At 43.6% G+C, this 25,465-nt stretch overlaps 1 protein-coding gene across 1 annotated transcript; it reads right to left on the bottom strand.

Annotated features, from left to right (window-relative positions):
* Nucleotides 1-23,754: 23,754 nt before the first annotated feature.
* LOC125612981 lies at nt 23,755-24,465 on the bottom strand. Its single transcript, XM_048792202.1, has one exon. It carries the CDS (start codon nt 24,322-24,324, stop codon nt 24,166-24,168), a length of 159 nt encoding a protein of 52 aa, XP_048648159.1. The 5' UTR covers nt 24,325-24,465; the 3' UTR covers nt 23,755-24,165.
* Between the last annotated feature and the right edge of the window lie 1,000 nt (nt 24,466-25,465).

Raw genomic sequence — 25,465 nt, 5'->3', positions numbered from 1 at the left:
GGGGGGATAGTAGAGGATAGGAAAGGTAGCAGAATACAACAGTTACTAATATGGCATTATATAAAAATGTGGATGTGTAACTGATGTGATTCTGCAATCTGTATTTGGGGTAAAAATGGGAGTTCATAACCCACTTGAATCTAATGTATGAAATATGATATGTCAAGAGTTTTGTAATGTTTTGAACAACCAATAAAAAAAATAAAGGCATTGTGTTGTGATCATCTACACCTAAAAAAATAAATATTTTTAAAAAAGAACTTAAAAGACTCCACAGAAGTATCTTCTCTAGCAAACGTAAGAGTTTTTTTTATAATACCTTAATAAGGTGGTTGGGAGATGTAGCTCAGTGATAGAGCAATGGCCTAGCCTGGGTTCCATCCCCAGTACCACAAAAAGAAAGAAAGAAAGAAAAATAATGACAATGACAAAAGATACCTTACCAAAAATACACCTCTAGAAGAGCCCACTACAGAAGAACTTATCAGTGGCCTCTCTCTCTGGCACAAATCCATTTCATGGAAATAATTTTTAGTACTTTAATGATGCCTCTCTTGCCCTACAGCATATGACAATAAGGAGTAATTAGCTCAACAAGTATAATATAAAAGGGGCGGAATGCATTTAAATTGGAATTGATTTTTGTTTAATCTGTGTTGTCATGGGCGGAAGTCAGCTTTTTCTGACCCAGCGCATTAAAAAGGACAGGTTGGTGGACCTTTGGGGGCCTTATTTTTCCAATACAAGAAGGGCCAGTACTCACCTTCTTCCTGGTTTCACTTCGCCTAGAATTACTCTCTCCTCCACAGGTACGCCCTGAACTTGGACCTCAACACACCTCAGGTATACACACCTGGTCTCAGGTAGGTACACGCAGTCATTTATATGTTCTGCCTGTGACTGATGCCCTACCCAGCTGTCACTGACCTCAAGAAGTGTATTTTTGCTGGACACGGTGGTGCACACCTGTAATCCCAGCAACTTGAGAGGCTGAGGCAGGGGAATCTCAAGTTCAAAGCCAGCCTCAGCAACTTAATGAGGCCCTAAGCAACTTAGCAAATCCCTGTCTCTAAATAAAATATTTAAAAGGGCTGGGTAAGCATCCCTGTGTTCAATTCCCAGTACCAAAAAACAAAAACATGTATTTTTGCCTGTAGGTTTCATTGCACAGGCGCTGACACCATTGAGACCTTTAATACAGAGTGATGATCAGGAGACAGCTGAGTGGGTAGAAGACATGGTGTCAGCTCTGCAAACAGTCTGTCTTTTGTCATTCTAGATAATAAACTTACCATCTTAGGAGCTGGGGGTATAGCTCAGTGGTAGAGTACATACTTACCATGCACAAGGACTTGGGTCCTATTTCCAGCAAAACACACACACACACACATACACACACATACACACAAAAAAAATTCTCATTTTGGTGAAGTGTGGAAGTTCTTCACTCAGCATGAGCAATGAAATCCTTTGTGGAGCATTTTAAATATGCCACCAAGTCCCAAACCAGACCTAGTGAGTCAGCATTCCCAGAGATAGGCACTAGGCAGCCATGTTTCTAAGGACCACGGTAGCTCTGATGCACAAGTGAGGTTGAGACCCATCAATGCAGCAGCTCTCATCCTGGAGGGTTAGGCAAGGAAACTGAGGGCCAGAGAGGTTGATGGTGATTCACCCAAGACATAAAATTTGCAAAGGAACCAATCTGCATGCAGACAAAGGTGTCATCCTCAAAGCCCAGAATGAATGAAGGGTGCTGGATACTCAGGAGCCAATAAGAGTCATTATGAAAGAATGTGGCCTGAAAACAATAAGCTGGGTTGGTAAGGGGTTGACAGTCCTTTTGACTTATTTTTGAGTATTTTAGAGACTAAACCAGTGCTTGTCATCCTTTTGAAGTAGTTCCTTCCATAAAATTGTTGCGGTCAGTGTTGTGTGGCCTTGCTACCCTGTCCACACTGCTGATAGCATCAGGCAGGACAGAAGGCAAACCAATAGCCTCTCAGGAGGCCACTTATAACCAGGGGGATGGTGGATGACCACTTGATGACTACCTGATCACCACCAATCAGCAGCTCAAAACAAACCTTAAGTGAAGCATCAGGGGTCAAGAGCTGGAAAGAGCAGAATGAACCAAGAGGCCACCGTTAGGGTTAGGGCTAGGGTTAGGGTAAGTTAAAAATAGAGGGAGAGCCTGTGAAAAAGAAATAGAGGGCAAAGGTCATAAGTAAAATAACATCACAAGGTTAGAGGTAGCATGTGCCCACTTTAAGTATTGACAAGAGGCCCATCTCACTATTACTATTACTGCTGTTCTGTATCCTCAACTTTTTCCAGTTCTCTGAGACCCGGTTTGTGCAACTTCTTAGATAGTTTTCTGTTTCCTTCACATTCCTGAATATTCCTAAGATTATCTCTGTGTGCTATAAAGCAGTTAAGGAATAGCAATAACAAGACATTTTCCTGCTCACTAAGCACCTCAAAGGAGACTTCTTTGGACTCTGGCCTCCAGAAAGATATCCGGATGACTTGGAGCTTCCCAGAATCCTTTGCGTCTCTTGAGAAACCGCAGGGCATTTTCTGTTCTCCTGGACCACTGAAAGGCGGAGCTGCTCTTCATTTCTTTGCTTCTATTGCCCTCTAGTGTTCACTTCCTGTACTAGATCTTTAGATCTTTAGACACTTTTTTTTTCTTTTTTTTTTGCTGCTGAGTTTAAAAACTAGGAGGATCACAAGTTTAAAGCCAGCTGCAGCAATTAGCAAGGCCCTAAGCAATTTAAAATAATTGTAAAATGGGCTGGGGATGTGGCTCAGTGGTTAAGCGCCCCTGGGTTCAATCCCTGGTACCAAGAAAGGGTGGCGGGGTGGGTTATGCTCAGTGGTAAATCACTCCTGGATTCCATCCTCAGTATTGTTGATATATTTTAAAAATTTATATATAATATACTAATTTTAAAGGTATATCCATGCATTGAGTGCCTGCCACAAGATAGGGCATTTTTCAGGTAGTCGAAATACAGTTCTTGACTTCACAGAGACCTACCTGAGGAAAGTGGCAATAGATGCCTTATACGAAGGTGCAGTGACAGTTTTGACAGTGCTGCAAGAAAAAGCAGAAAATCTTCTTGGTAGGGAAGTCAGTGAGGGCCTTCCCTCTGAAATAGAGAATGCAGTGGCATGAGGGAAGGACCAGAGTTACAATGGCAAAAAGGTCAAGGGCAGTAGCAAATGCCAGACCTCGGTACCCAGAAGGAGTGAGCTGGGCTTGAAGAAGCGAGAGCAGACCTGTGTTGGGGAACAGCAGGTGCCTGGGGGTAGTGGGAGAACAGGCAGGAGGAATGATTGAGGGATGATCTTCCTGTGGCCGGGTTGGCCACGCAAGAATTCCAGTCTTTATTCAAACGAAGAGGCAGCCTTCTTCCCTGTGTTCCTTCCTCCCTCTTTTCTTTGCCTCCTCCATCCCTCCTCCACTTGTTGCCCTCCTTCCTCCCTTTCTTCTGGTTCTCAATCCTGGCTGCACATTGCAATCCCCTGGTTTAGGATTCCAGCCATCAAGTCATACCTCGGACCACTTAAACAAGGATCTCTGGGGGTGGGACCCAGCATCAGTGCTTTTGAAGTCCCCCAGGTGATTCCACTGTGTGGCCAGTGAGGAGAGCCCCCCGACCCCTCACCCCTACCCACCCCCCCCGGAAGTCTCTGAAGATGTTGGAAAGCTTGATTCTTCTTTTGCTTCCTGTAATCACTCCTTTTTTTCCCCAAGTTCTAGAGATTGAACCCAGGTCCTCCCACATTCTAGTAAGTGCTGCACCCCTGAGCTACATCCCCAAACCTTTTATTTATTTGTTTGTTTGTTTTTAAGTTGTAGTTGGACACAATGCCTTTATTTTATTTATTTATTTTTATGTGGTGCTGAGGATTGAACCCAGCGCCTCGCACATGCTAGGAGAACACTCTACCGAAGAGCCACAACCCCAGCCCCCAGACCTTTTTATTTTATTTTGAGACAGGGTTTCACTCCCTTGCCCAGGCCAGCCTCAAATTTGTGATCCTCTTGTCTCAGCCTAGATTGGGGATTTCAGGTGTGGGCCACCACTTTGCGTTCTTAAATCCAAATCTGTCTGTACCTGACCCAGAGGGCATTGGAGTATTCTCCCACCTCACCTCTCCACCAGGCAGCAGCAGATCTGGAACAAGTCAGGGCAAATCACAGACCCCAGCTTCGTCATTCATCCATCAAAATTCTGCTTGGAAAACAGGGAGGCACACAGCTGAATCTCCAGCCCAGAGGAAACCAAAGATCCCCTCACAACCTCCTAGATTTCCTCCCCTGCACCTGCTCCAGTTCCTACCCAGCTCCACCACCATTCTCCCCTCCCCACCTGCCTGTATTCCGCTCCATCCCAGGGGAGAGAGGGATAATAAGCACTTGTGTCCTATTCTGTTAGATGGTCAGAGTTGCATTTTGAAAATATCCTGCTAGTTGCAGGTGCAAGATGAATTGAAACTGGATCACAGCTTCCTAGGAGATTAGATCAAAGGCTGTTAGTAAAGCAGTTCTGTTGAGAGATAATGGTCTCTGTGGTGGTGGCACAAGAGAGATAAAGGAGCTGGAGTCAAGGGATGTGTACAGGATAACTGAGCTTGGTGGTGGAGTGGACACCGGAGAATGGACAGAAGGTGTCCCCCAAAAGTTCACGTGCAAGACAATGCAAGAATTGTCAGGGCCTAGGGATACGGCTCAATGGTAAAGTACATGCCTGGCATGTGCGAGGTCCTGGGTTCAGTCACTACCACCCCCTCCCCCAAAGCAATTGATTTGCTCAGGAGTCTGAGGCAGGGGGATGGCAAGTTCAAAGCCAGCCTCATTTTGACTCACAGTAGAGCCGGGTGCGGAGGGAAGGGAGGGGAATGGGAATGGGAAAGACAGTCGAATGAATCAGACATAACTTTGTTATGTTCATATAGGAATAGACAGCCAGTATAACTCCACATCATGTACAACCACAAAAATGGGGAGTTATACTCCATGTATGTATGAGATGTCAAAATACATTCTACTGTCATGTAGAACTAAAATGGACCAATAAAGAATTTTAAAACAACAACAACAAAGCCAGCCTCAGCAAACTAGCAAGGCCCTGAGCAAATCAGCAAGACCCTGTCTCAAAATAAAATATAGACAGGGCTGGGGATGTGCCTCGGTAGTTAAGTACACTTGGATTCAATCCCCAATACCCAGCCATCCCCTACAAAAAAAAAAAAATAGAATTTTCAGAGGTAGCATGATTGAACTGTGAGACCCTTAATCTAATCGGTGCATTAGTCGTCAATCAATCCACTGATATGGATTAACTGGGCAGTAACTACAGGCAGGTGAGTTGTGGATGGAAGACGTAGGTCACAGGGGACATCCCTGGTGAGCAGAGCTCTCTCTGCTTCCTGGTTGCCCTGTCCTGAGCTGCCTTCCTCTGCTCTGCCCTTCTCCCATGATGCTTTGCCTCATCTCAGGCCAGGGCAATGGAGTCAGCCATCTACGGACTGAGACCTCAGAAACTGTGGGCACTAAATGAACTTTTCCTGCTCTACTGTGTCCTTGTCAGGTCCTGTTGGTCATGGTGACGAAATGCTAACTAAAACAAGAGGGATATGCCAAGGGTGACTTGGGATTCTGGTTTGAGTACCAAGATGGATGACGGTGTCCTTTCCTGTGGTAGAGAACACTGACAACAGATTTCAGAGGGTGAGAGCAAAGAAATGAATTGTTACTAGTGTTAGGGCAAAAGCTCTGGCTTCAGGGGTCCCAGGGGCCCATATTCAACCGCCCATCCCAAAAAGACAGACAAAGAGACAAGCAGTGGTAAAAACAGGGAGAGACCTTTATTCAGCGTGGCCACACCGAGAACGGAGAGGCCTGAGACCTAAGATCTGTGCTTCAAGGGTACAAACAAGAACTTTGGGTTTAAACAGGGGAAGGAACTAGAGCAGGGGACAAGAAGTAGCCATCTTCATCAAACTGTGGTCTATATCAAATAGTTATTTCCATTCTGCTTTTGTGAGATTCTGCTGGCTCTGAGGAAGTTGCTGGGGGGCAATCTGGTTCCCGTTATGGGATGATGCTGCTTAGCTGGGCAGGCTCGGTTCCCATTGTGATGTGATCTGCCTGCGAGGCTTGCTGCTCCTGGAATCTAGAAAATATCTTAGTTACTCTGATCTTGGTGTTTTTCAGCCTTGAAGGGGGAGGATTAGCAGCTTTGATGAACACTCCTTAAATGATTAACAAGTCTCAGCACAGAGCTGAGCAGGAATCTGACCCAAAGTTTAAGGCGGTATAGGAGCCAGATACAAAATGAAGGCAGAGATGTCAGGCTTTATCCTGCTTTTAGTTACCCATCAGGCACCTGCAGGCCCAAGTGAAGAGTCCGTGCTTTTAGCAAAAGCAGCCTTTAAGCCCCTATTACAGGATGAGTTTGGTTTTGGACAAATTACGTTTAATGTACCTTTGGGATATTTAAATGGATATTTGAGTACAGGCAGTAATTTACTCAACAAATACTTACTAAGCCCTTAATGGTGTCAGACACAATTCTAGGCTTTTTCCCTTATAGAGTTTAGATTGTAGCTCATCCCTTTGCCTCTGTGAAGATCCCTGCCCACATGTCCTAGTCAGATGAAAATCCATTTAGTATTCAATAAGATTATTCTGGGAGCTGCCTATATATATGACATTGAGCTCAGCACTCTCCTCAATTGGGAGATTCTATTTCTTACATTCACTTACTGCCCTTCCAAAGTAACCCTCTCCTGGTTCCCCCTGACATTACACAAAAACCAACTGGAGCATGCCAGGTGCAAGCCAGACTTTTGTTATGAAATGGGACCTAGTAGAGACATTTACCTGGACATTCCAATAAAACTGTTCACTTCAGAAAAGGGGAGCCAGGTATGGTGGTACATGCCTATAATCCCAGTGACTTGGGAGGCTGAGGGAGGAGGATTGAAAAAAAATTGAGGACAGCCTCAGCAACTTAGCAAGGGCCTAAGCAATTTAGAGAGGACCTATCTCAAAATTTTTTTTTTTAATTTTTATAAAAGTTCAATGGTAAATTGCTCCTGGGTTAAATCCCTAGTACAAAAATATAAATAAATAAATAAGGGGGAAATATGTTCTCTTATTTTCTCATCCACTCAACTGATGGTTAAACTTTGGGCCACACGTGATGATGCATGCCTTTAATCCCAGTGGATTGGGAAGCTGAGACAGGAGGATCTCGAGTTCAAAGCCAGCCTCAGCAATGGTGAGGTGCTAAGCAACTCAGTGAAACCCTGTCTCTACATAAAATATAAAATAGGGCTGGGGATGTGGCTCAGTGGTTGAGTGCCCCTGAGTTCAATCCCCAGAACCAAAAAAAAATCTGGGAAGCATTTCTCCCTAAAAATCCCCAGACCTTAAAATCAAGGACTTTGAGTAGCTAATAAAGGAAACCCTGAGCGTCCTTAATCACAGGAACAAAAGAAACAGAATTTTTTAAAAATAATTTTGGTTGTAGATGGACACAATACCTTTATTTTACTTACTTATTTGTGGTGCTAAGGATCAAACCCAGTGCCTCACACATGCATTCTACCACTGAGCCACAACCCCAGCCTGACACACAGAATCTTAAAGAAGAAAGAAGTCTAGAATTTACCTAACCAGTCCTTCCCAAAGTGAATTCTGTGCCCCTTAATAATGCCCAGAGGGGCTGGGATTGTGGCTCAGTGGTAAACGCTCACCTAGCATGCATGAGGCACTGGGTTCAATCCTCAGCACTACATAAAATAAAATAAAGATATTATGTCCACCTAAAACTCAAAAATATTTTTTAAAACATGCCCAGAAGTAAAATGATACTGTCATTGGAGGGGACTAAGGAGGACTAAGGAGAGAGGGACAAGAGCTTCCATATCATAAGTCATAGTCAAAGCACAAAGCAAAAAGAGAAGCCATAAAGTTAGCTTACCAGAGTTGGCACCTCAGAATCCCCATGTTAGATGCCAAAGTAAGCTGTCACCAGAAGGGATCCAAGGAGGTCCTAGAGAGGGGGACCTCAGTGCAGAACAACAGCATTTTTGACATACATCATAAAAAATAATTTCAAGCCATGTCAAATAGAGACACAAGTGAAAGATTTATTCAGGAAAGCATGGGCTATCTTGAGAGTGAGATGTACTTTTGGGGTCTTGGGATCTTCTTTGAAAGGAAACCTTGTGAGGAGTGGGCACGGAAATGTATATAGAGATGACATCAGTCTGACGGTTGCAAAAGAGCTTAAGGCGTTATAGCTGTTCTCAGAATCCTTAGGTTGATGTTTTCTCCATTATCTGATCAATAGATGATATCTGGAATGTACCCACGTTATAGTTTTATTTTTTTAACATCATATTACCCTTGCTTAATCTACTCTAAAAATACATGTGTTAGTACATCGCACAGGACAATTTTCATAAGTAAGTGAATTTCCAGTAACTTTAAGACTGTGAGTGAAGATGCATAGATTTCCCAGAAATTTGGGATCTCCAGGGCTGGGGAATACTGACTTGAGGAGAAACCGTACACGGAAATAGCACAAGGCTTTCAGATTAAAGTTATGGTCTCCTTTTCCCTCCTTTTGACAGCTTCCTACCTTTCTTTTATTTCTTCTGTTCTACTCAATACCATGATTCAAACATTTGGGGGGAAAAAATGAAACTTCCCTCTTAGACTTCATGATGGACAAGCATACCTTTATGCTCAGGTAAGCCTGGGCAACTTGGCAAGATCCTATCTCCTATCAACCTGGCAAGATCCTATTTGAGGACAGCCTGAGCAACTCTAAGTAAAAAGAGCACATGCCAGGCCAGGGGTAGTAGCGAACGCCTATAATCCCAGCAGCTTGGGAGGCTGAGGCAGGAGGATCACTAGTTCAAAGCCAGCCTCAGAAACTTAGCAAGGCCCTAAGCAACACAGTAAGACCCTGTCTCTGAAAAAAAAAAATACCAAAAAAAAGGGGGGGGGAGGGCATAAATTCATAGTCATTGTTGAAGAAAATACAAAGCATAGCCATGCCTCTCAACCTCACTGAACTTAAGTAATTGCTGTGTTTAGATGTGGATGTCCCCTGAAGACTCATGTTTTAAGGCTCAGTCCCCAAAGCAGCAAAGTTCAGGGGTGGGGATTTTAGGAATTAATTGGATCATGAGGGCTCTAACCTCAACTGTGGATTAATCCATTGATGGGCTAATCATTTTGAATGGTCAACTGGGAGGTGGTAGAATCTGCAGGCTGATGGGATGTGGTTAGAGGAAGTCAGGGCATGCCCTTGGGAACTTGTCTTGTCCCTGGCTTTTTCCCCCAATCAGCTTTCCTGATGCCACAAGCTGAGCATCTTTCCTCCACCATGATCTGCCTCACCTCAGGTCCAAAGCAAGGGAGTCCCCTGGCCATGTACTAAAGCCATGAGCCCCTAAGAAACTTTTCCTCCTCCAAGTTGTTTCCATCAAACATTTTGGTCATGGTGAGGAAAAGGTGATGAACAGTAATCAAACTCACTGAGAGGAAAGGAATGTTAGGGGGCATTCTTATAGTGAAGAGATGTTGGAACTAGAAGTTCTAGTATCCTGGAGAGCATTTACAACATTTGCACTTTGTTGATAAGAAAGATGAAATACAGCAAGTTTAAATGACGNGGTATAGCATCCCTGGGTTCAATCCCCAGTACTGCAAAAAATAAACAAATAAATAAAGAATGGAACATGTGTTCCCAAACTTACTTCACAACCCAGCCCTTTTTCTCATAATAGCTACGGACATGCCTGGGAATGTATTCAGGTAAATATACAGCCAGTGTAATGGTAATAATAATTGTCGTTATTATTTATTATCTACTCTATGCTATATACTTTTCATTATTTCATTTAATCCTTAAAACAATCCCATATTATTGCTATAAAATATATGTTATATATGTGTTTATATATCATATACATTAGATCATGTAACATTTAACAAATGAGAAAACTAAGACTCAGAATAATTTCTCCAAGGCCATGTAGCTGGTAAGCAGTGATAGGGTTCAGGACACATCACTCCAAAATATGACTATAGGGGGTGGAAATATGCTACCCCAATATGCCTGTCTGGCCTAAGAATTTTTTTTTAACTATTTTGAGAAAGAGCAGACATAGAAAAAGCTCTAAAAACAAAAGTGGCAATTAACATTTTCCTAAGAGAGAAACCCCTTGTATCTGTAGAGGAAATCTCCCTGCATAATGGTGGCTCCCCTCTGCATCAGGAGGAGAAAGGTGAGTAAATCACTAGACCCCCCTCCCCTTCTGCAGAGGGGGGCAGAAGGCTCTGGCCTACATCTGCATTACAACCTTGCTCGGGTTTACCCTTCTTTTCCTAACCATCTCTCCATAACCTGCCTCTCCCAGGTCCTTCTGGCTCAGCAAACAGTGGCATCTAAGCTTCAAGTTTAAACCACTCCTTTGAGATTAACTCTTGGATTTTCACTCCTAGGCATCTCCCTGAGAATTTCCTGGGCATACAGGAGGTACACGTGTTACATTAACTTTGTACAACTTTGTCTCATTAATCTGCCCTTTGTTACAGGGAATCCCCACTAAGAACTATGGAGTGTAGACAGAAAGTCATTTTTTCTCCCCTTCAGAGATCAAGCCACATTTTGAAGGCAGGCTCTTAACCACGATCCCACACTGCTTCCAATCCTGTCCAAATCCTCTCCCATGCTTGAATGAGCCCGCAATACCACAGGAAAGAATTGTCCAATCTCTGGAAATTGAAACATCCTCAAACAGGAAACTCATTATTTCTCAAAATAACACAGTACACAGTTCATGATTTTTTTTTTTATGGTGCTGGGGATTTATTTTTTTATGGTGCTGGGGATTGAACCCAGAGCCTTGTACATGCGAGGCAGGCTCTCTACCAACTGAGCTACATCTCCAGCCCTCATGATTAAGTATCTTTAAATATTTAGAAAGTTCTTGATAATCAGTTGAAATCTTCCTCCATGTACTTTCCACTCATTATTTGTGGGTCTCTCCTCAGAGATGATATATACTAAGCCTAACATTTCCATTGGAGCATAATTCAAATATTTGAAGACAACTATATTGTCTGCCTTCAAAAAAATAACCAAATTGTAACTGTATTTTTAGAAATGGGCTATAGTCAACAAGACCCTGTCTCTAAAAAAAAAGGGTTAGGGTTAGGGTTAGGGTTAGACCCGAACTATGTCTTCTAAGTATTTTGTCTGATCACATTGTCTTACATGTTTCCTTAATTTCCACAGTGGCACAAAGAGATATTTTTTCATCACATAAAGAAGGAGCGAGAGTAATCTTGATAGAATGTGCATGTTATGTATTTGTTCTGATGCACTTTGGGAAAATCATGTACAAATGCATTTAAGGCTTTGTGTGTGTGTGTGTGTGTGTGTGTGTGAAGATCAAACCCACTGCCTTATACCTGCTAGGCAGGTGCTTTACCACTGAGCTACACACCCTAAACTCATGCTGTCTTTGGAGACTGTAAAGAAGACTGTTTCCTTGCTACTTCCAGCTGCTGGTGACCCCAGATGTCAAAAAAAAAAAAAAAAACACTTTTTTTTAAGATTGTGAGGCAGGGGACTTGGAGTATATAGCTCAGTGATGAGTGCTTGCCTAACATGCAGGAAGCCCTGGGTTTGATCCCCAGCACAACAAAATACTTATACACACAGAGATGACAGCAAGACAGATTTTATTCAGGGGAACAATTACAAATAGATTTTGTAATAAGGGCGAGTGATTGGGCAAACTCAAAATACAATAAAAAGTGGGGCCAGGAGTGGTGGCGCACACCTGTGATCCCAATGACTCAGAAGGCTGAGACAAGAGATCACAAGTTCAAGGCCAACCTCAGCAACTTAATGAGACCCTGTCTCAAAATAAAAAAAATAAAAAGGGCTGGGGATGTGGCTCAATGGTTAAGTGTCTCCAGGTTCAATCCCCAGTACAAAAAAAAAAAAAAGTGGGAATTTATAGCCAAGGAGTAATGTGGGAATCAGTGAATTCACTGGGAATCAGTATATATAAAGTCACAAAGAGGAAACATCAAAGGTGAGGGAAATTCTTGCTACATCAATTCAACAGGATTCTTGCTGCAGGCAGGCAGGGGAATTAGATATCAAGAATAGAATAGAGGAATTTGATCAGAAATTGAGAATGGGGGATTCTTACTAACCTGACCCAGGTAAACTAGACTAAACAGACCAAGGTCAGGAACTGAAGGCTGAGACCAGCCTGAGCCAAACTATGTCAAAGGAGTTTTTGTCATGGTTGTTCTGAGGTTTATGGCAGCCTAAATCCAGCCTCTACCTCCATTTTCACATGATCTTCTTCCTCTGTGTCTCCAGTCCAAACTACTCTCTCCATTCTTTTCTAAAGACACTATCATTGGGTTAAGGGCTAACCCAAGCTCAGTATGCCTTCATCTTAACTTATAATATCTTCAAATTCCATATTCTAATAGAGTCACATTCTGAGGTTCCCATGAATTTGGGGAAAACACTCTTCAACGCACTACTGTGAATAAAACCATCGCCTCAGCTGAGCGCAGTGGTGCATGCCTGTAATCCCAGCAGTTTGGGAGGCTGACACAGGGAGAATAATGAGTTCAAAGCCAGACTCAGCAAAAAGCCAGGTGCTAAGCAACTCAGTGGATCATGTCTCTAAATAAAATACAAAATAGGGCTAGGGATGTGGCTCAGTGGTCAAGTACCCCTGAGTTCAATCCCTGGTACTCCCCACCCCAACCCTCCCCCCCCCAAAAAAAACAGATAAAACCATGGCTTCTAAAATTCAAATTCTTGTTCTGGCCAGGTGTGGTGGCACACACCTATAATCCCAGCAACTCAGGAGGCTGAGGCAGGAGGATCACAAGTTAGTGAGATGCTCTCTCAAAATTAAAAAGAGACTGTGGATGTGGCTCAGAGGTTAAGAGCCCCTAGGTTCAATTCCCAGTACCAAAAAAAATGATTGTGCTATCATTAACTAACTTTGTTAACTTGGGCAATTCATGCAACCTTCTTAATTGTGTTGTTTTACCAAGAGCAGGGACATGCACCTGTAATTGCAGCTGCTAGGGAGATTGAGGCAGGAGGATCATAAATTTGAGGCCAGTCTCAGCCACTTAGTGAGAACCTGTCTCAAAATAATAAATAAAAAGGACTTGGGGTGTAGCTCAGTGATAAAGCAGTCCTGGATTCAATCCCTACTACCAAAAAAATAAAAATGAAGAAATGTGTTTTCTCACCCACACTGTGAATTTTACTTGCTTTTGTGAGAAGCAAGTTAGATGACATCTACAAAGCATCTCTGAGCACAATGACCAGCACTTGGCAAATATTCATTATTGGAAACCATTGGTCACCATCTCCTATCAATCTGGCTTAGTCCTTCTCTGGCTCCTTTGTGATTCTTCTCTCCACTTTCTCCTCAAATAAGAGTTTTTCTTTGCACTTGATACATGCTCTTTCTCTGCAGGCAGGCCCTCCCCTCAAGGAAGGCATGCGGGGTGGGGGAAAGATGCAGGCTGGAACTGCCCCTGGGTTCCGATGACTTTCTTGGGCAGAAAATTCCCCTTCCACCCTCATTCTCCAAGGATTCAGAGACTAGTTTTCTAATTGACTTTCTTGAATGCCATCTGAGATCAGATCCATCCTTAAAAGCATCTTAAAATTAGAGATAACACTACTACTAACAATAATGGGGCCAGGTGTGGTGGTGTATACCTGGAATCCCAGCTATTTGGCAAGCTGAGGAAGGAGGATTGCAAGGACAACCTAGGCAATTTAGCAAGACCATGTCTCAAAATAAAATAAAAACTACTGGGAATATAGTTCAGTGGAACAGGGTTTGCCTCGCATGCATAATACCATGGGTTCAATCATCATCATCATCATTATAGCCTATTTAGGATTTGAAAGTATTGAATTAAGTGTACAAGAACTAGTTAAATTACTTTTAAATTAGCAGCCAAAAAAGTAGCAACTACAATAAACAGGAATGGGAAGCCCTTACAACAGGAAAAAAAAAAAATAGCAGCCAAACGAATGCCTTTGACTACCCCACCCCCAAAAACAAAAAGAAACAAACAAAAAATTGCACATTTTACCCTGTGAAGTCTTTCATTTAAAAAATCCGACTGTTTGCCTCCATTCAGCAGGAAGTAGCCATAATGGAGTCGATGCCCCACTTGCCATAGAAATGAAATGAATAATCAAAACTACACTGAGATTTCATCTCACACCAGTCAGAATGGCATTCATCAAGATATAAATAATAATAAATGTTAGGATGTGGAGAAAAAGGAACACCTTTACCCTGTTGGTGGGATATAAATTAGTAAAACCACTATGGAAATCAGTCTGGAGGCTCCTCAAAAGACTAGGCGTGGACACTCCATATGACCCAACTATACCACTTCTTGGTATTTACCCTGAAGAATTAAACTCATCTTACTATAGTATACATGCATACCCATGTTAATAGCAGCACAATTCACAATAGTCAAAATATTGAACCAGCTTAGGTGTCCATCAATGGATGAGTGATAAATAAACTGTGGTATATATACACAATGGAGTTTTATTCAGCCATAAAGAAAAATGAAAGTATAGCCTTTGTAGGAAAATGGTTGGAACTAGAATCCATTATTTTAAGCAAAATAAATCAAACTTGGGTTAAGGGTCCTATGTTTTTTCTCATATGCAAAAGCTAGAAAGGAAAACAAAGGTGAGAGTAGATCTCCTAAAAATCAAAGAGGGGTCAGTGGAGGAAAGGGACTAAAAAGTGGAAGGCCAGGAGGGAGGGATGAAATGCTGGGGAGTGATACTGGCCAAATTCTATTGTTATATTTTGTGCATGTATGAGTATGTAACAACAAATCCCATTATTATGTACAGCTATCATTCACCGATTAAAAAAAGAGAGAGAGAAATAAATAAATAAATGGAATGGAGAGCCAGATGTGATGGTGCCCACCTGTAATACTGGCTACTTGGAAGACTGACTCGGGAGTATAGCGAGTTCAAGGCCAGCCTGGACAACTTAGTGAGACCCTATGTCGAAATAAAATTTAAAAAGGGTTAAGGATGTGACTCAGTACTTACCTGGCATGTGCAAGGCCCTGGGTTCAATCCACAGAACCAGAAGGAAAGAAGGAAGAGAGTGAGGGAGGGAGGGAGGGAGGGAGGGAAGAGGAAAAGAAGGAAGAGAGAGGGAATGAAGGATTAACAGTGGGGAATTGTAACAGTAGTCACCCTTTTGTGAGTTGTCCTTTGACTTCCTTTCCCTTTTTACTGGCATTCTAAATTCTAAAGAATTCTACTGCACCTAAATGAGTAAGATATTAATTGTTAAATAATATCTCTTCCAATTCACAAAACCCAGAACATCTGCTGACCTTCAGATAATGTCAGCATGTGTAAAGCCCCTCCTAATTCTTTAGTCTTGAACATAACTAACACAAAGTGTGCAAATTACTGTGTTTCATCTAAAGAATTACAAGAAATAGCTATACGAGGTCAAGGTCAATTACACTGTCTGACCAGAAGGGAAAAAAAAAGTGGACTCCTACTCAGGATGACAAATGCTCTGGTCGGTATATGGTCTTCCTGCCCATTGTCACCCCACTTCTTCTTCCTTCCACTAAAAGTTCTTTCATGTACCTGAGTTCCCTAAGATGGCCTTTTTATGGGGATGATGTCTCCCCCCATCTTCTCAGGGTGCTGGCCCTGGGAAAAAAACTCATTTCTTTTTCACCAACTCTCATCTCCCAAGTATTGGCTTTTGAGCAACAAGCAGCTGAATTTAGGCCTGGTTAGAAAAAAAAAAAAAAAAAACTTTGGTACTGAGATTGGAGACTGCAAATCTGAGAAAAGACAATTAATGAAGGGCAGGGGATGTAGCTCAGTTTGTAGACTGCTGGCCTCTCAGGCACCAGGCCCTGGGTTCAATCCCCAGCACCACAAAAAAAAAGAAAAAAGACAATTAATGAGGTCCCCCAAAAGCTCATGTGTGAGACAATGCAAGAAAGTTCACAGGTGAGATGATCAGGTTATGAGAGCCTTAACCTAATCAGTGCATTAATTCACTGATAGGGATTAACCAGAGGTTACCATAGGCAGGTAGGGTGTGGCTAGAAGAGATGGGTCCTGAGGGTATGCGTTTGGGGAATACATTTTGCACTTTATGAGCAGAACTCTCTCTTTGCTTCCTGGTGACCATGTCCTGAGCTACTTTCCTCCCTCACATGATATGCTGCCTCATTTCAGGCCAAAGCAATGGAGTTGGCTGACTGGACTGAGGCCTCTGAAACTGTGAGTCAAATAAACTTTTCCTCCTCTAATATGTTTTTTGTCAGGTCTTACAGTCACAGTGGTGAAAAAGCTGACCAAAATGGGGGTTGTTTTGCTTTTATTTTGTTTTTGTTTTGCAGCGCCGGAAACTGATGCTTTGCAGTGCTGGGGGACCTTTGTGTCCATTAGGCAAGGGCAGTACCACTGACCTGCACTCCAGCCCTGGCTCAGTCTTTTCTTCACACTTGCATCCAGGAACCCCCAATAATGGGAAACTCATGGAGTGGCCCAAAGTAAAGGTTTACATTATCAACTCAATGAAAAGGGGTGGTTTAGGGCTTCAATGGGAAAATATGGACCTTCCTTTTGTAAGGTCTTTGCTTAGCAACTGGATGGTCATCTTAAGTGACAGCTGCCATTTAAAAAAAAAAAAAAAAAAAAAAAACTTTCGCTTTCCTGCCCAAGGGCCTTTCTGGGAAAGGCTCACCACTCCCTCTTACCAATCCAACTCTTCACACCTGCGTTCTTTCCCACCCAAAGGCATATCACCAATCCCTCGTACCAACCCCACCCTTACCCACCTGCATTAGGACCCCGGCTCTAATCCCTGAACCTGCCCCCATTAAATTCCCAAACCCCAAGCCCCCATTGCCTCTCTCCTCTATGGAGAGATGTGCCTTCATCTGCCAGCTCTGACAAATAAACTCTCGTGTGTATCTCTGCCTGGTCTCCGTCTTTCATTTCTCACTTGCCCATCTCCCAGTTCCTCGCTTTCCTTTTACCTTTGAGGGATTTTTATTGTTTGCTTTTGTTTCATTTTGAATTTTGGATTTGGTTTTGTTTTGTTTGAATTTTGGTTTTGGTTTTGTTTGCAGTGTGGGAGGTGAGTTGAACTCAGGACCCCGAGCATCCCACAACAAACATTCTATCAGTGCAATACATTCTCAGCCTTCTATTGAGCATTCTGATGCAGATGGGAAGGGGCAATTGGTCTTCTCAGCTGTTGCATTCCCAGGAATCTCTACTTGGTGAGGGCTAATAGTACGTGTTTTGTTGATTATTTGGTTTGGTTTGGTTTGGTTTTGGTACCAGGAATTGAACCCACAGGTATTCAATCACTGAGCCACATCCCCAGCTCTTTCTTTTATATTTTATAGAGAGACAGGGTCTTGCTGAGTTGTTTAGGGACTCCCTATATTGCAGAGGCTAGCTTTGAACTTGCAATCCTCCCGAGTCAGCCTCCCAAACTGCTAGAATTATAGGCATGTGCCACTACGCCCCAGCAGTACATGTATTTTTTGAGAGGCTGTGATTTAGTCAGATAAGGGAAGAACAGAGAGGATTTCTTTCCTCGTCATCTGTTCCTCAAATGTTCTCACCTTAAAATTAAAAAAAAAAAAATCCTTTACACAGGGAATAGGAGTGTAACTCGGTGCTAGACAGCTGGGCTTAGATTCTCAAGGGCCTGGGTTTGATCCCCAATCCAAAACAAACAAACAAAAACCTAATACCAACTCAAGGGGTCTAAGAGGGCATCCACAACCCCAAAATAAATTCCCTAAGATTTAAGAGCTGAAAGTCATGATGTTACGTAAGCTCCTGTGTTTGCCAGGGCCTTCCAGAGAATAGAACCAATAGGATATCTAGAGATATATTCTAAGGGGTTTATTGTGGGAATTGGGTTACCTGATAATGGAGGCCAGAAAGTCCCATGATTTAAAGTCTATTGTAGCCAGACACAGTGGCATACACCTGTAATCCCAGCAGCTCAGGAGGCTGAGGCAGGAGGATCGCAAGTTCAAAGCTAACCTCAGCAATTTAGCAAGACCCTAAGCGACTTAGTGAGACCCTGTCTCTAAATAAAATATAAAAAGGGTTAGGGATGTGGCTGAGTCATTAAGCGTCCCTTGGTTCAATCCCTAATACTAAAAAAATAAAGAAAAAAGAAAAAAGAAGTCCCTCCCTAGTGGCAGGAAAATTGCCTCCAAGAGATTCCAGGTTCAAACTGGTCTATTTTATTAATCTCAAAATGAAGGTGAATACTTATTTCCTAATATGTTCAATAAAATGTTCAAAGAAGACTCTTATTGGACTCATTTAGATCATGTGCCATACTTTGAATCAATCACTCTGACCAGTTCTAGGCAACTCTCAACCCGGAATCCGAGGAGGATGGGATCGGGCCCCACCAATCACGTGGGTCAGAAAAGTTTTCCCCAGGGAAAAAGACAGGAGATTTTACTGTCACAGGAAAGCAGGAGCTGAAACTCCAAACCTCAGCTCTTGCATTCCAATGAAAGAAAATTTAAAGTCAGACACCAAACGTCACAGAAGAGTACAAGTGACAGTAAAGTAAAAGCAAAGTGAAGTTCAAGCAGAGAACACTCTCGAGAGAGAGTGGGCCCTCTCTGAACAGAGAACACAAAGGAGACAACGCTGTCTCCAAATTTATTACTGTTTGGTGTTTACCAGGAGAACTGGGGACCACCTTCTGTACTCTCCACCAACCAGGTGTTCAACTCCTCCTTCACATTGAGTAGTGGAGTTGTTGACCTTGATCCTCTCTGAAACCATCATGGTGGCCATCCTATTTAGCGGGGCTGCATCTACAAGTCAATCCCATGTTAATATGGGCACTGGGGTCCGTAACTGGTCAGAAGTGACTTTAGTGTACCTGCGCTACTAAAGGAATCCTCCGTCCCAGACAACTGGAGACGCTTACAGCCCTAATTCCCAACTTCACATGGACCTCAGTGAACGCTGTCAAGAGTGAGTCCCATGAATCCTTTCTTCTTGACGAGATTTCCAACTAGTTCCCTTGCTTTTCTGTTTTTTTTTCTACAAATTAACTTACCACCTTTTGCTTTCTCGACTACTTTGGAAGTAGTTTAAAGAAGACCCTAAAGGGATTTAAAGAACACTTGTGACCTCGCCTGCATTGCACTGCTTATTGCTAGCTACTACTTAACATGACCAGAAGACAGACTACAAAGCAGTCAAAAGCAATTAATGTTCAGGTGTCATTCCTCTGCCTAAGTCCCTCAGTGAATTCCCCATCTTTTTCTTTTTTTTTTTTTAATGTTTCCTTCTTTGTTTTCTGGTATTGAGGATTTAATCCAGGGGTGCTTTACCACTGAGACACATCCCAGTCCTTTTTATTTTTATTTTGAGACAGGGTCTAAGTTGCTGAGGCTGGCCTCGAACTTGTAATCTTCCTGTCTCAGCCTCCTCCGGAGCCGCTGGGATGACAGGCATGTGCCACTACACCCAGCCATGTTTTTGTTTTTTAGCGATGGGATCTTCCTACGTTGCCCAGGCTGACGTCTGGGTTCAGGTGATCTTCCTGTCTCAGGCTCCATGCAGCTTCCTGAATCCAACCTTGGGTCATACACTCCCCTTCTGAAAAACCCATGGGGCAGGGGGTGCTCAGTGGTCAAACCCAAGGCCTCAAGCATGCTAGGTAGGAATTCTACCACTGAGTTATATCCCCGCATCACAAAAAATAAAAATGAAATACCCATCCTCTCTTCCTGGCTAATTCCTACTTAGTCTGGAAGGCCGAATGTGGATATCCCCTAGATAATTAAGAGCTCTCTGAACCACCCTATTTCTGTAATTTCACATTTTATTAACACTAAGAAGTTTGGCATAAGATGCCCTTCAGTAGATGAATGGATAAAAAAAAAAGGTGGCATATATACACAATGGAATATTACTCAGCAATAAAAGAGAATAAAATCATGGCATTTGCAGGTAAGTGGATGGAGTTAGAGAAGATAAAGCTAAGTGAAGTTGGCCAATCCCAAAAAAACAAATGTTGAATGTTTTCTTTGATATAAGGAGGCTGATACATAGTGGGGTAGGGAGTGGGAGCATGGGAGGAATAGACGGACTCTAGATAGGGCAGAGGGGTTGGAGGGGAAGGGAGGGGGCATGGGGTTATTAATGATGGTGGAATGTGATGATCATTACTATCCAAAGTACATGTAGGAGGACACAAATTGATGTGAATATACTGTGTATACAGCCAGAGATATGAAAAATTGTGCTCTATATATGTAATAAGAATTGTAATGCATTTTGCTGTCATATATAAATAAATAATAAGAATAATTTTTTAATTAATTTTTTTAAGAAAAGATGGAAGCTCATGCCTGAACCACCCAAATGTCCTTCAGTGGCAATTCAGGCCAAATTTCAACAATATATTTTGGGATAATGTTTCTTTTCTATTAAAACCTTTCCCCATATCTTTTATTAAAGATCCATTAATAGCAAAAAAAAAGAAGTTTGGCATAAAGTAATCACCTAGTAATTGCTTTACTAATAAATAAATGAATAAGTGTGAGTGATGGAAGAGTAGGACCTCAATACTTATTGAATGACTGAACTGATTTAAAAGGGAAAATTTTAAGCTGGGTGTGGTGGCGCACACCTCTGATCCCAGCAATTTGGGAGGCTAAGGCAGGAGGGTCACAAATTTGAGGCCAGCCTCAGCAAATTAATGAGGCCCTAATGACTTTGACTTAGCAAGACCCTGTCTCAAAATTAAAAAAAAAAAAAAGGGGGTTGGGACGTGGCTCAATGGTTAAGTGAGCCTGGGTTCAATCCCTGGTTCCAAAAAATATATAAATAAATAAAAGAGAAAATTTGTTGCCTCATATCACTGAAAACTTCAGGGTAAAAACTGAATGTGAATGTATAAATAAATGGATACGTGGGTGGAGGCAGGTAAAGGTGGAGACATAGACAGAAAGACATGTGGAGAGATAAGTTAGCTAACAACAAATCTTCTCTTCCAGCAGTCTTGGAAGTGTACTAGAGCCAGGACTTTCAAGCGACAGCCATCTGGGCAGACTCCCAGGCCTTAAAGCCATATTAAAGTGGACATAATCCTGACCACTTTCACCTGGCACTTGAGATATTCCTGGGCCTCGGAAAGAGAGAGATGAGTGATACCAGGGCCCAGTGGAACAAGGAGAATGTCCTTAAACAGAAACAGCAAGTGCTTTTTCCTGTTAGAGATTAACTCCCTGGCAAAGTACAGCATGCCTGCCACCCAGCTGGAGGTGGGTGAGGGATCTTGTTCTTTAGAGCCCTCAGAGACCTTGAACTTAACCGAATGATCATCTTGCTCCATCCCAAAAGGAAGCAAGACAAACCACCCAGGTTTCTGAACTTTTGGCCTAGAGCCTCCTTCCTTTGATTAGGTAAGAAGCTGAGCGAGTTCGGCTTCTGAGGGGGGTCCTGGGAGGCCTCCAAGCCTCACTCTCCCACCAGTCCTGAGTGTGGGCCCTGTCCTCCCCAGCACTGTCCTATTAAACAGGGCGAATTTCCATTAGGAGGAAGGAAAAAGGAAAACAGAAGTTGTCCCCCAAAAAAGTGAAAGCAGCTCCCAAAACTTGGCCTGAGCCCAGGAGGCTGTAGGAGGAGACCTTGAACTTCCTGATCCCCAGCCACAAGCCCAAGCCTGTTTCCTGGCCCATAGAAAGCTCAGCACCCCCAGGGACAGAGCAGGGCTTGGGGCCAGCGGATGAGGCCTCCTGCTCCTGTTCAGGCTCTGCTGAAGCAGAAGGAAGCTTTTGTAGTTAAGGTTTAGGCCGAATGGTTTCACGTCTTTCCCTTCTTCCTCTTTTTTCCTTCTTCTTTACCACCATCACCTTGTGGTCTCAAAATAAGTCCCCTTCAGGGCTGGGAATATAGCTCAGTTGGTAGAGTGCTTACCTAGCATGCATAAGGCCCTGGGTTCAAGTCCCCAGTACCACATACACACAAAAAAAAATTCCTCTTTGGTTTGCCAAGTTCTTGTGGCAGAGAAGAAGGATCCCTTCTAGTACCTTATAGGCTTTCTCTTCCATTGCACACCTTCCCTCTCCTACTTTCAACCTCCTCCTTTTTGTCCTGGAGGATTACTAGGGATTGAACCCAGGGGTGCTTTACCACTGACCCACATCCCAGCCATTTTACTATTTATTTTGAGACAGCATCTCACTAAGTTGCTGAGGCTGGCCTCCAACCTGTGATCCTCCTGCCTCAGCCTCCCTGTAATCACTGCGATTACAGGCTTGTTCCACCATGTCGGATCTCTCTCTCCCTCCGTTCTTCCTACCCTTTTCCTCCCTCCTCTATCTCCTTTCCTCTTTCTCGTCTTCCTCCCTCTTCCTCTTCCTCCCTCTCATCAGAGTAAAAACAAAAGACCCTGAATGCCTCAGCCAACCTGCAGTAGGGTGACTCCAAGCCAACCAGAGGCCTCTTGCTCCTCAGGCAGATAAGTCCCAAATGAATAAAGAGAAACAGTTCCTGCTTTACAGCACAGATTGTCAGCAAAAAAAAAAAAAAAACACTTGAATTTCAGTTTATTCACCAGAAAGACCCCCCCTCTACTTCAGTACCACTAAGCTACATCCCAGTTCTTTTTTTCTATTTTGAGATGGGGTAGACCTAAATTGCTGAGTCTAACCTCAAACCTCAAACTTGTGATCCTCCTACTTCGGGGTCTGGAGTAGCTGGAGTTACAGATACCACCTCACCCAGCAAAAACCTCTTCTTTAAGCAAGACTCTGCATGGGTTCAGAAGCCATACTTCTGGGGTTCAAATCTGGTCTCTGCTAATCATGACTGGCCATACTCAAGGAAGTCACTTACTCTCCTCACCTGTAAAATGGGTTGGTGTTTCTGGGTGAATCAAACTACCCCTGGCGGGTTCTCAGCGTGATGCCTGGCAAGAGGAAGGCTCCCTCCTGCTCTCACTCCACTTCCACAGAACTGCACCCACCCTCCCTGCCAATCCTTCAATCTCACCTCCCCCCATCCTGTCCTTCAAATGTGTTGTGTCGTCATTTATTTGCAAACATGTCTATTTGATTTCAAATGAAAATGCTTTAGCATTTGCATTAAAACCAAAACACATGCAAGGAGAGAAAAAAGAGAGGTTGACAGACATGTTAGTAAACAGTGAAATATTTTTGAAGGCTGGATGCAGATAGCTCAGATGCTAGAAGGTTCAACTTGACAGACATTTGGTAGGAGACATGTGAATATTAGCAGACCGACCTTTTTCAGGGGATTAATAACTAGGAACCTGAATCCCTCCTCCTTCTTCCTTCCCACCGGCACTCAAAGGGCTACTTACTGAATGACCAAAGCTTCATGCCTTCCATTTAAGGGATCCCCATCTGATCCTGATCATTCCCACAATTCATTAACAATACTGCAAGTTAAATATTAAATTATTCATGCAAACAGTGTGCAGTGAGCCAAATGCAAAAAAAAAAAAAAAGAAAGAAAAGAAAAGAAAGAAAAAACCCTTCCTGTCAGGGATGTCGGCTGTGTAGCCAGCCATTGAAAAAAAGGAGACAAAGAGCCCAAATTGAGACCCACACACCGCAATCAATGTTATGACCACAGAGTCTCCAGAGTTCCGGAGAGTGCACCAGGTTGGGGGACGGGGGTGGGGGGGACTGGACTGTCACAGCCCAAGGGCAGAGTGTCACTGGACCACAGGAGTCTACAGCCAGGCCTGTTCGTTTTCAGAAGCCGAAGACTTCTTTTGTCCTCTGCGGGAGGCTGGGGAGTAGGTTCCTGTGATCGTCCCACTCCCTCCACACCCCGCTCCACCCCAGCAGGAAAAGCCCAGTTCTGAAGCCTGGATCCCAAGCAAGGGGGACTTTTCACTCTCCTCCCTCTGCGCGCAGCTTCTCAGAATGTTGGGTTGTCTCCTGTTTCAGAGGCCAAAGCGGCTCCAGAATCGAGGCCAGGTCCGACTTTGGAGTAAAGCAGCTCAGCTCTGGGGCTCGGGGTGTCCATCCTCCAGGGGGGTGACCTTGGCATCCTCTGCCTCGGCGCCAGGCTCCACGCTCGGTTCTTCTCCCTTGGACTGTTCTCCAGACTTCTGGGGCTCAGGCGCCACCTCGGTGCCCTTGCTGGAGTGGCACCCCATCTCAGTGGGACGCTGTGGGTCAGTGCCCCTGAACCCTCGGAGAGGAGGCAGGTACGTGCGCAGGGCGTCAGGAGCCAGAATTAAATAACCCTCGGACCTCTGCTGCAGAGGGAGCTGGTTCGGTTTCTATGGCTACAAGGAGACGCCCCCGGTGCACAGGGAGCACCCTGCGGAGTGGGCAGGGCTTGGAGGGTGGCCTTTCCAGAGAACCCGGCTGATTCCTGGCGGTGTGCCCCATTCATTCCACCGGAGGAATTCCCTTTTGTTTAGCTTCTTTGTAGATCCCCCCCACCACCACCACCACCTAGTTACCTGTAAACACAGCCTGCCTTCACACGCAACCAAGGCCCTGTTACCATGCAACAAGCCGTGGCCTCCCTCCTTCACATCCAGGTCTGCGAGTCACAGACCCCCACTTGCAAGCCAGCCCCTACCCAAAAAGCCAACTCCGCCCAGTGTGGAAGAATGCGGAGTCCAAGACAGTGGACCCAAACATATAGGTAATTAAAAGAAGAATAGGCAATGGGTGGTACTGTGTGCCAAGTACAGTTCACATTAATTAACTTGTTCACAACCCTGACAGGTAAGTTGGGGAATCTGGGGTGTTTTCAATTTTGTTTTGTTTTGTCTTGTCTTATTAGAAATCAAACCCAGGTGCACTTAACAATTGAGCAATATCCCCTGTTCTTTTTATTTTTTCATTTTGAGACAAGGTCTCACTAGGTTGCTGAGGCTGACATGGAACTGGAGATCCTCCCGACTCAGCCTCCCAAGCCTCTGGGATCACACACCTGCACCACAGCATCCAGCTCCATCCCTTTTCATTTTAAATTTTAAGACAGGGTCTCACTAAATTGTCCAGGCTGACCTGGAATTTTCCATCCTCTTGCCTCAGCCTTCCGAGTCACTGGGATTATAGGTGTGCACCACCACACCTGACAGTTTATATTATTTAATCCTTATTTACAGATTGAGACACTGAGGCACAGAGATTAAGTGATCTGAGGTAGTTACCAAGAGCCAGGAAAAAGAAGAGTTGAGATTCAAGCCCAAGTCATAAGCTTCCATCCTCTTTATCCCTATGCTAATTTTATTTTCTAATTTTTTTTTTAGTCTTATCTAATTTTTTTTTCTTTTTTGT

Source organism: Marmota marmota, unplaced genomic scaffold (genome assembly GCF_001458135.2).
Source record: "Marmota marmota marmota unplaced genomic scaffold, marMar, whole genome shotgun sequence".
NCBI classification, from domain to species: Eukaryota; Metazoa; Chordata; class Mammalia; order Rodentia; family Sciuridae; genus Marmota; species Marmota marmota.
This window is presented reverse-complemented; position numbering and strand designations above follow the sequence as displayed.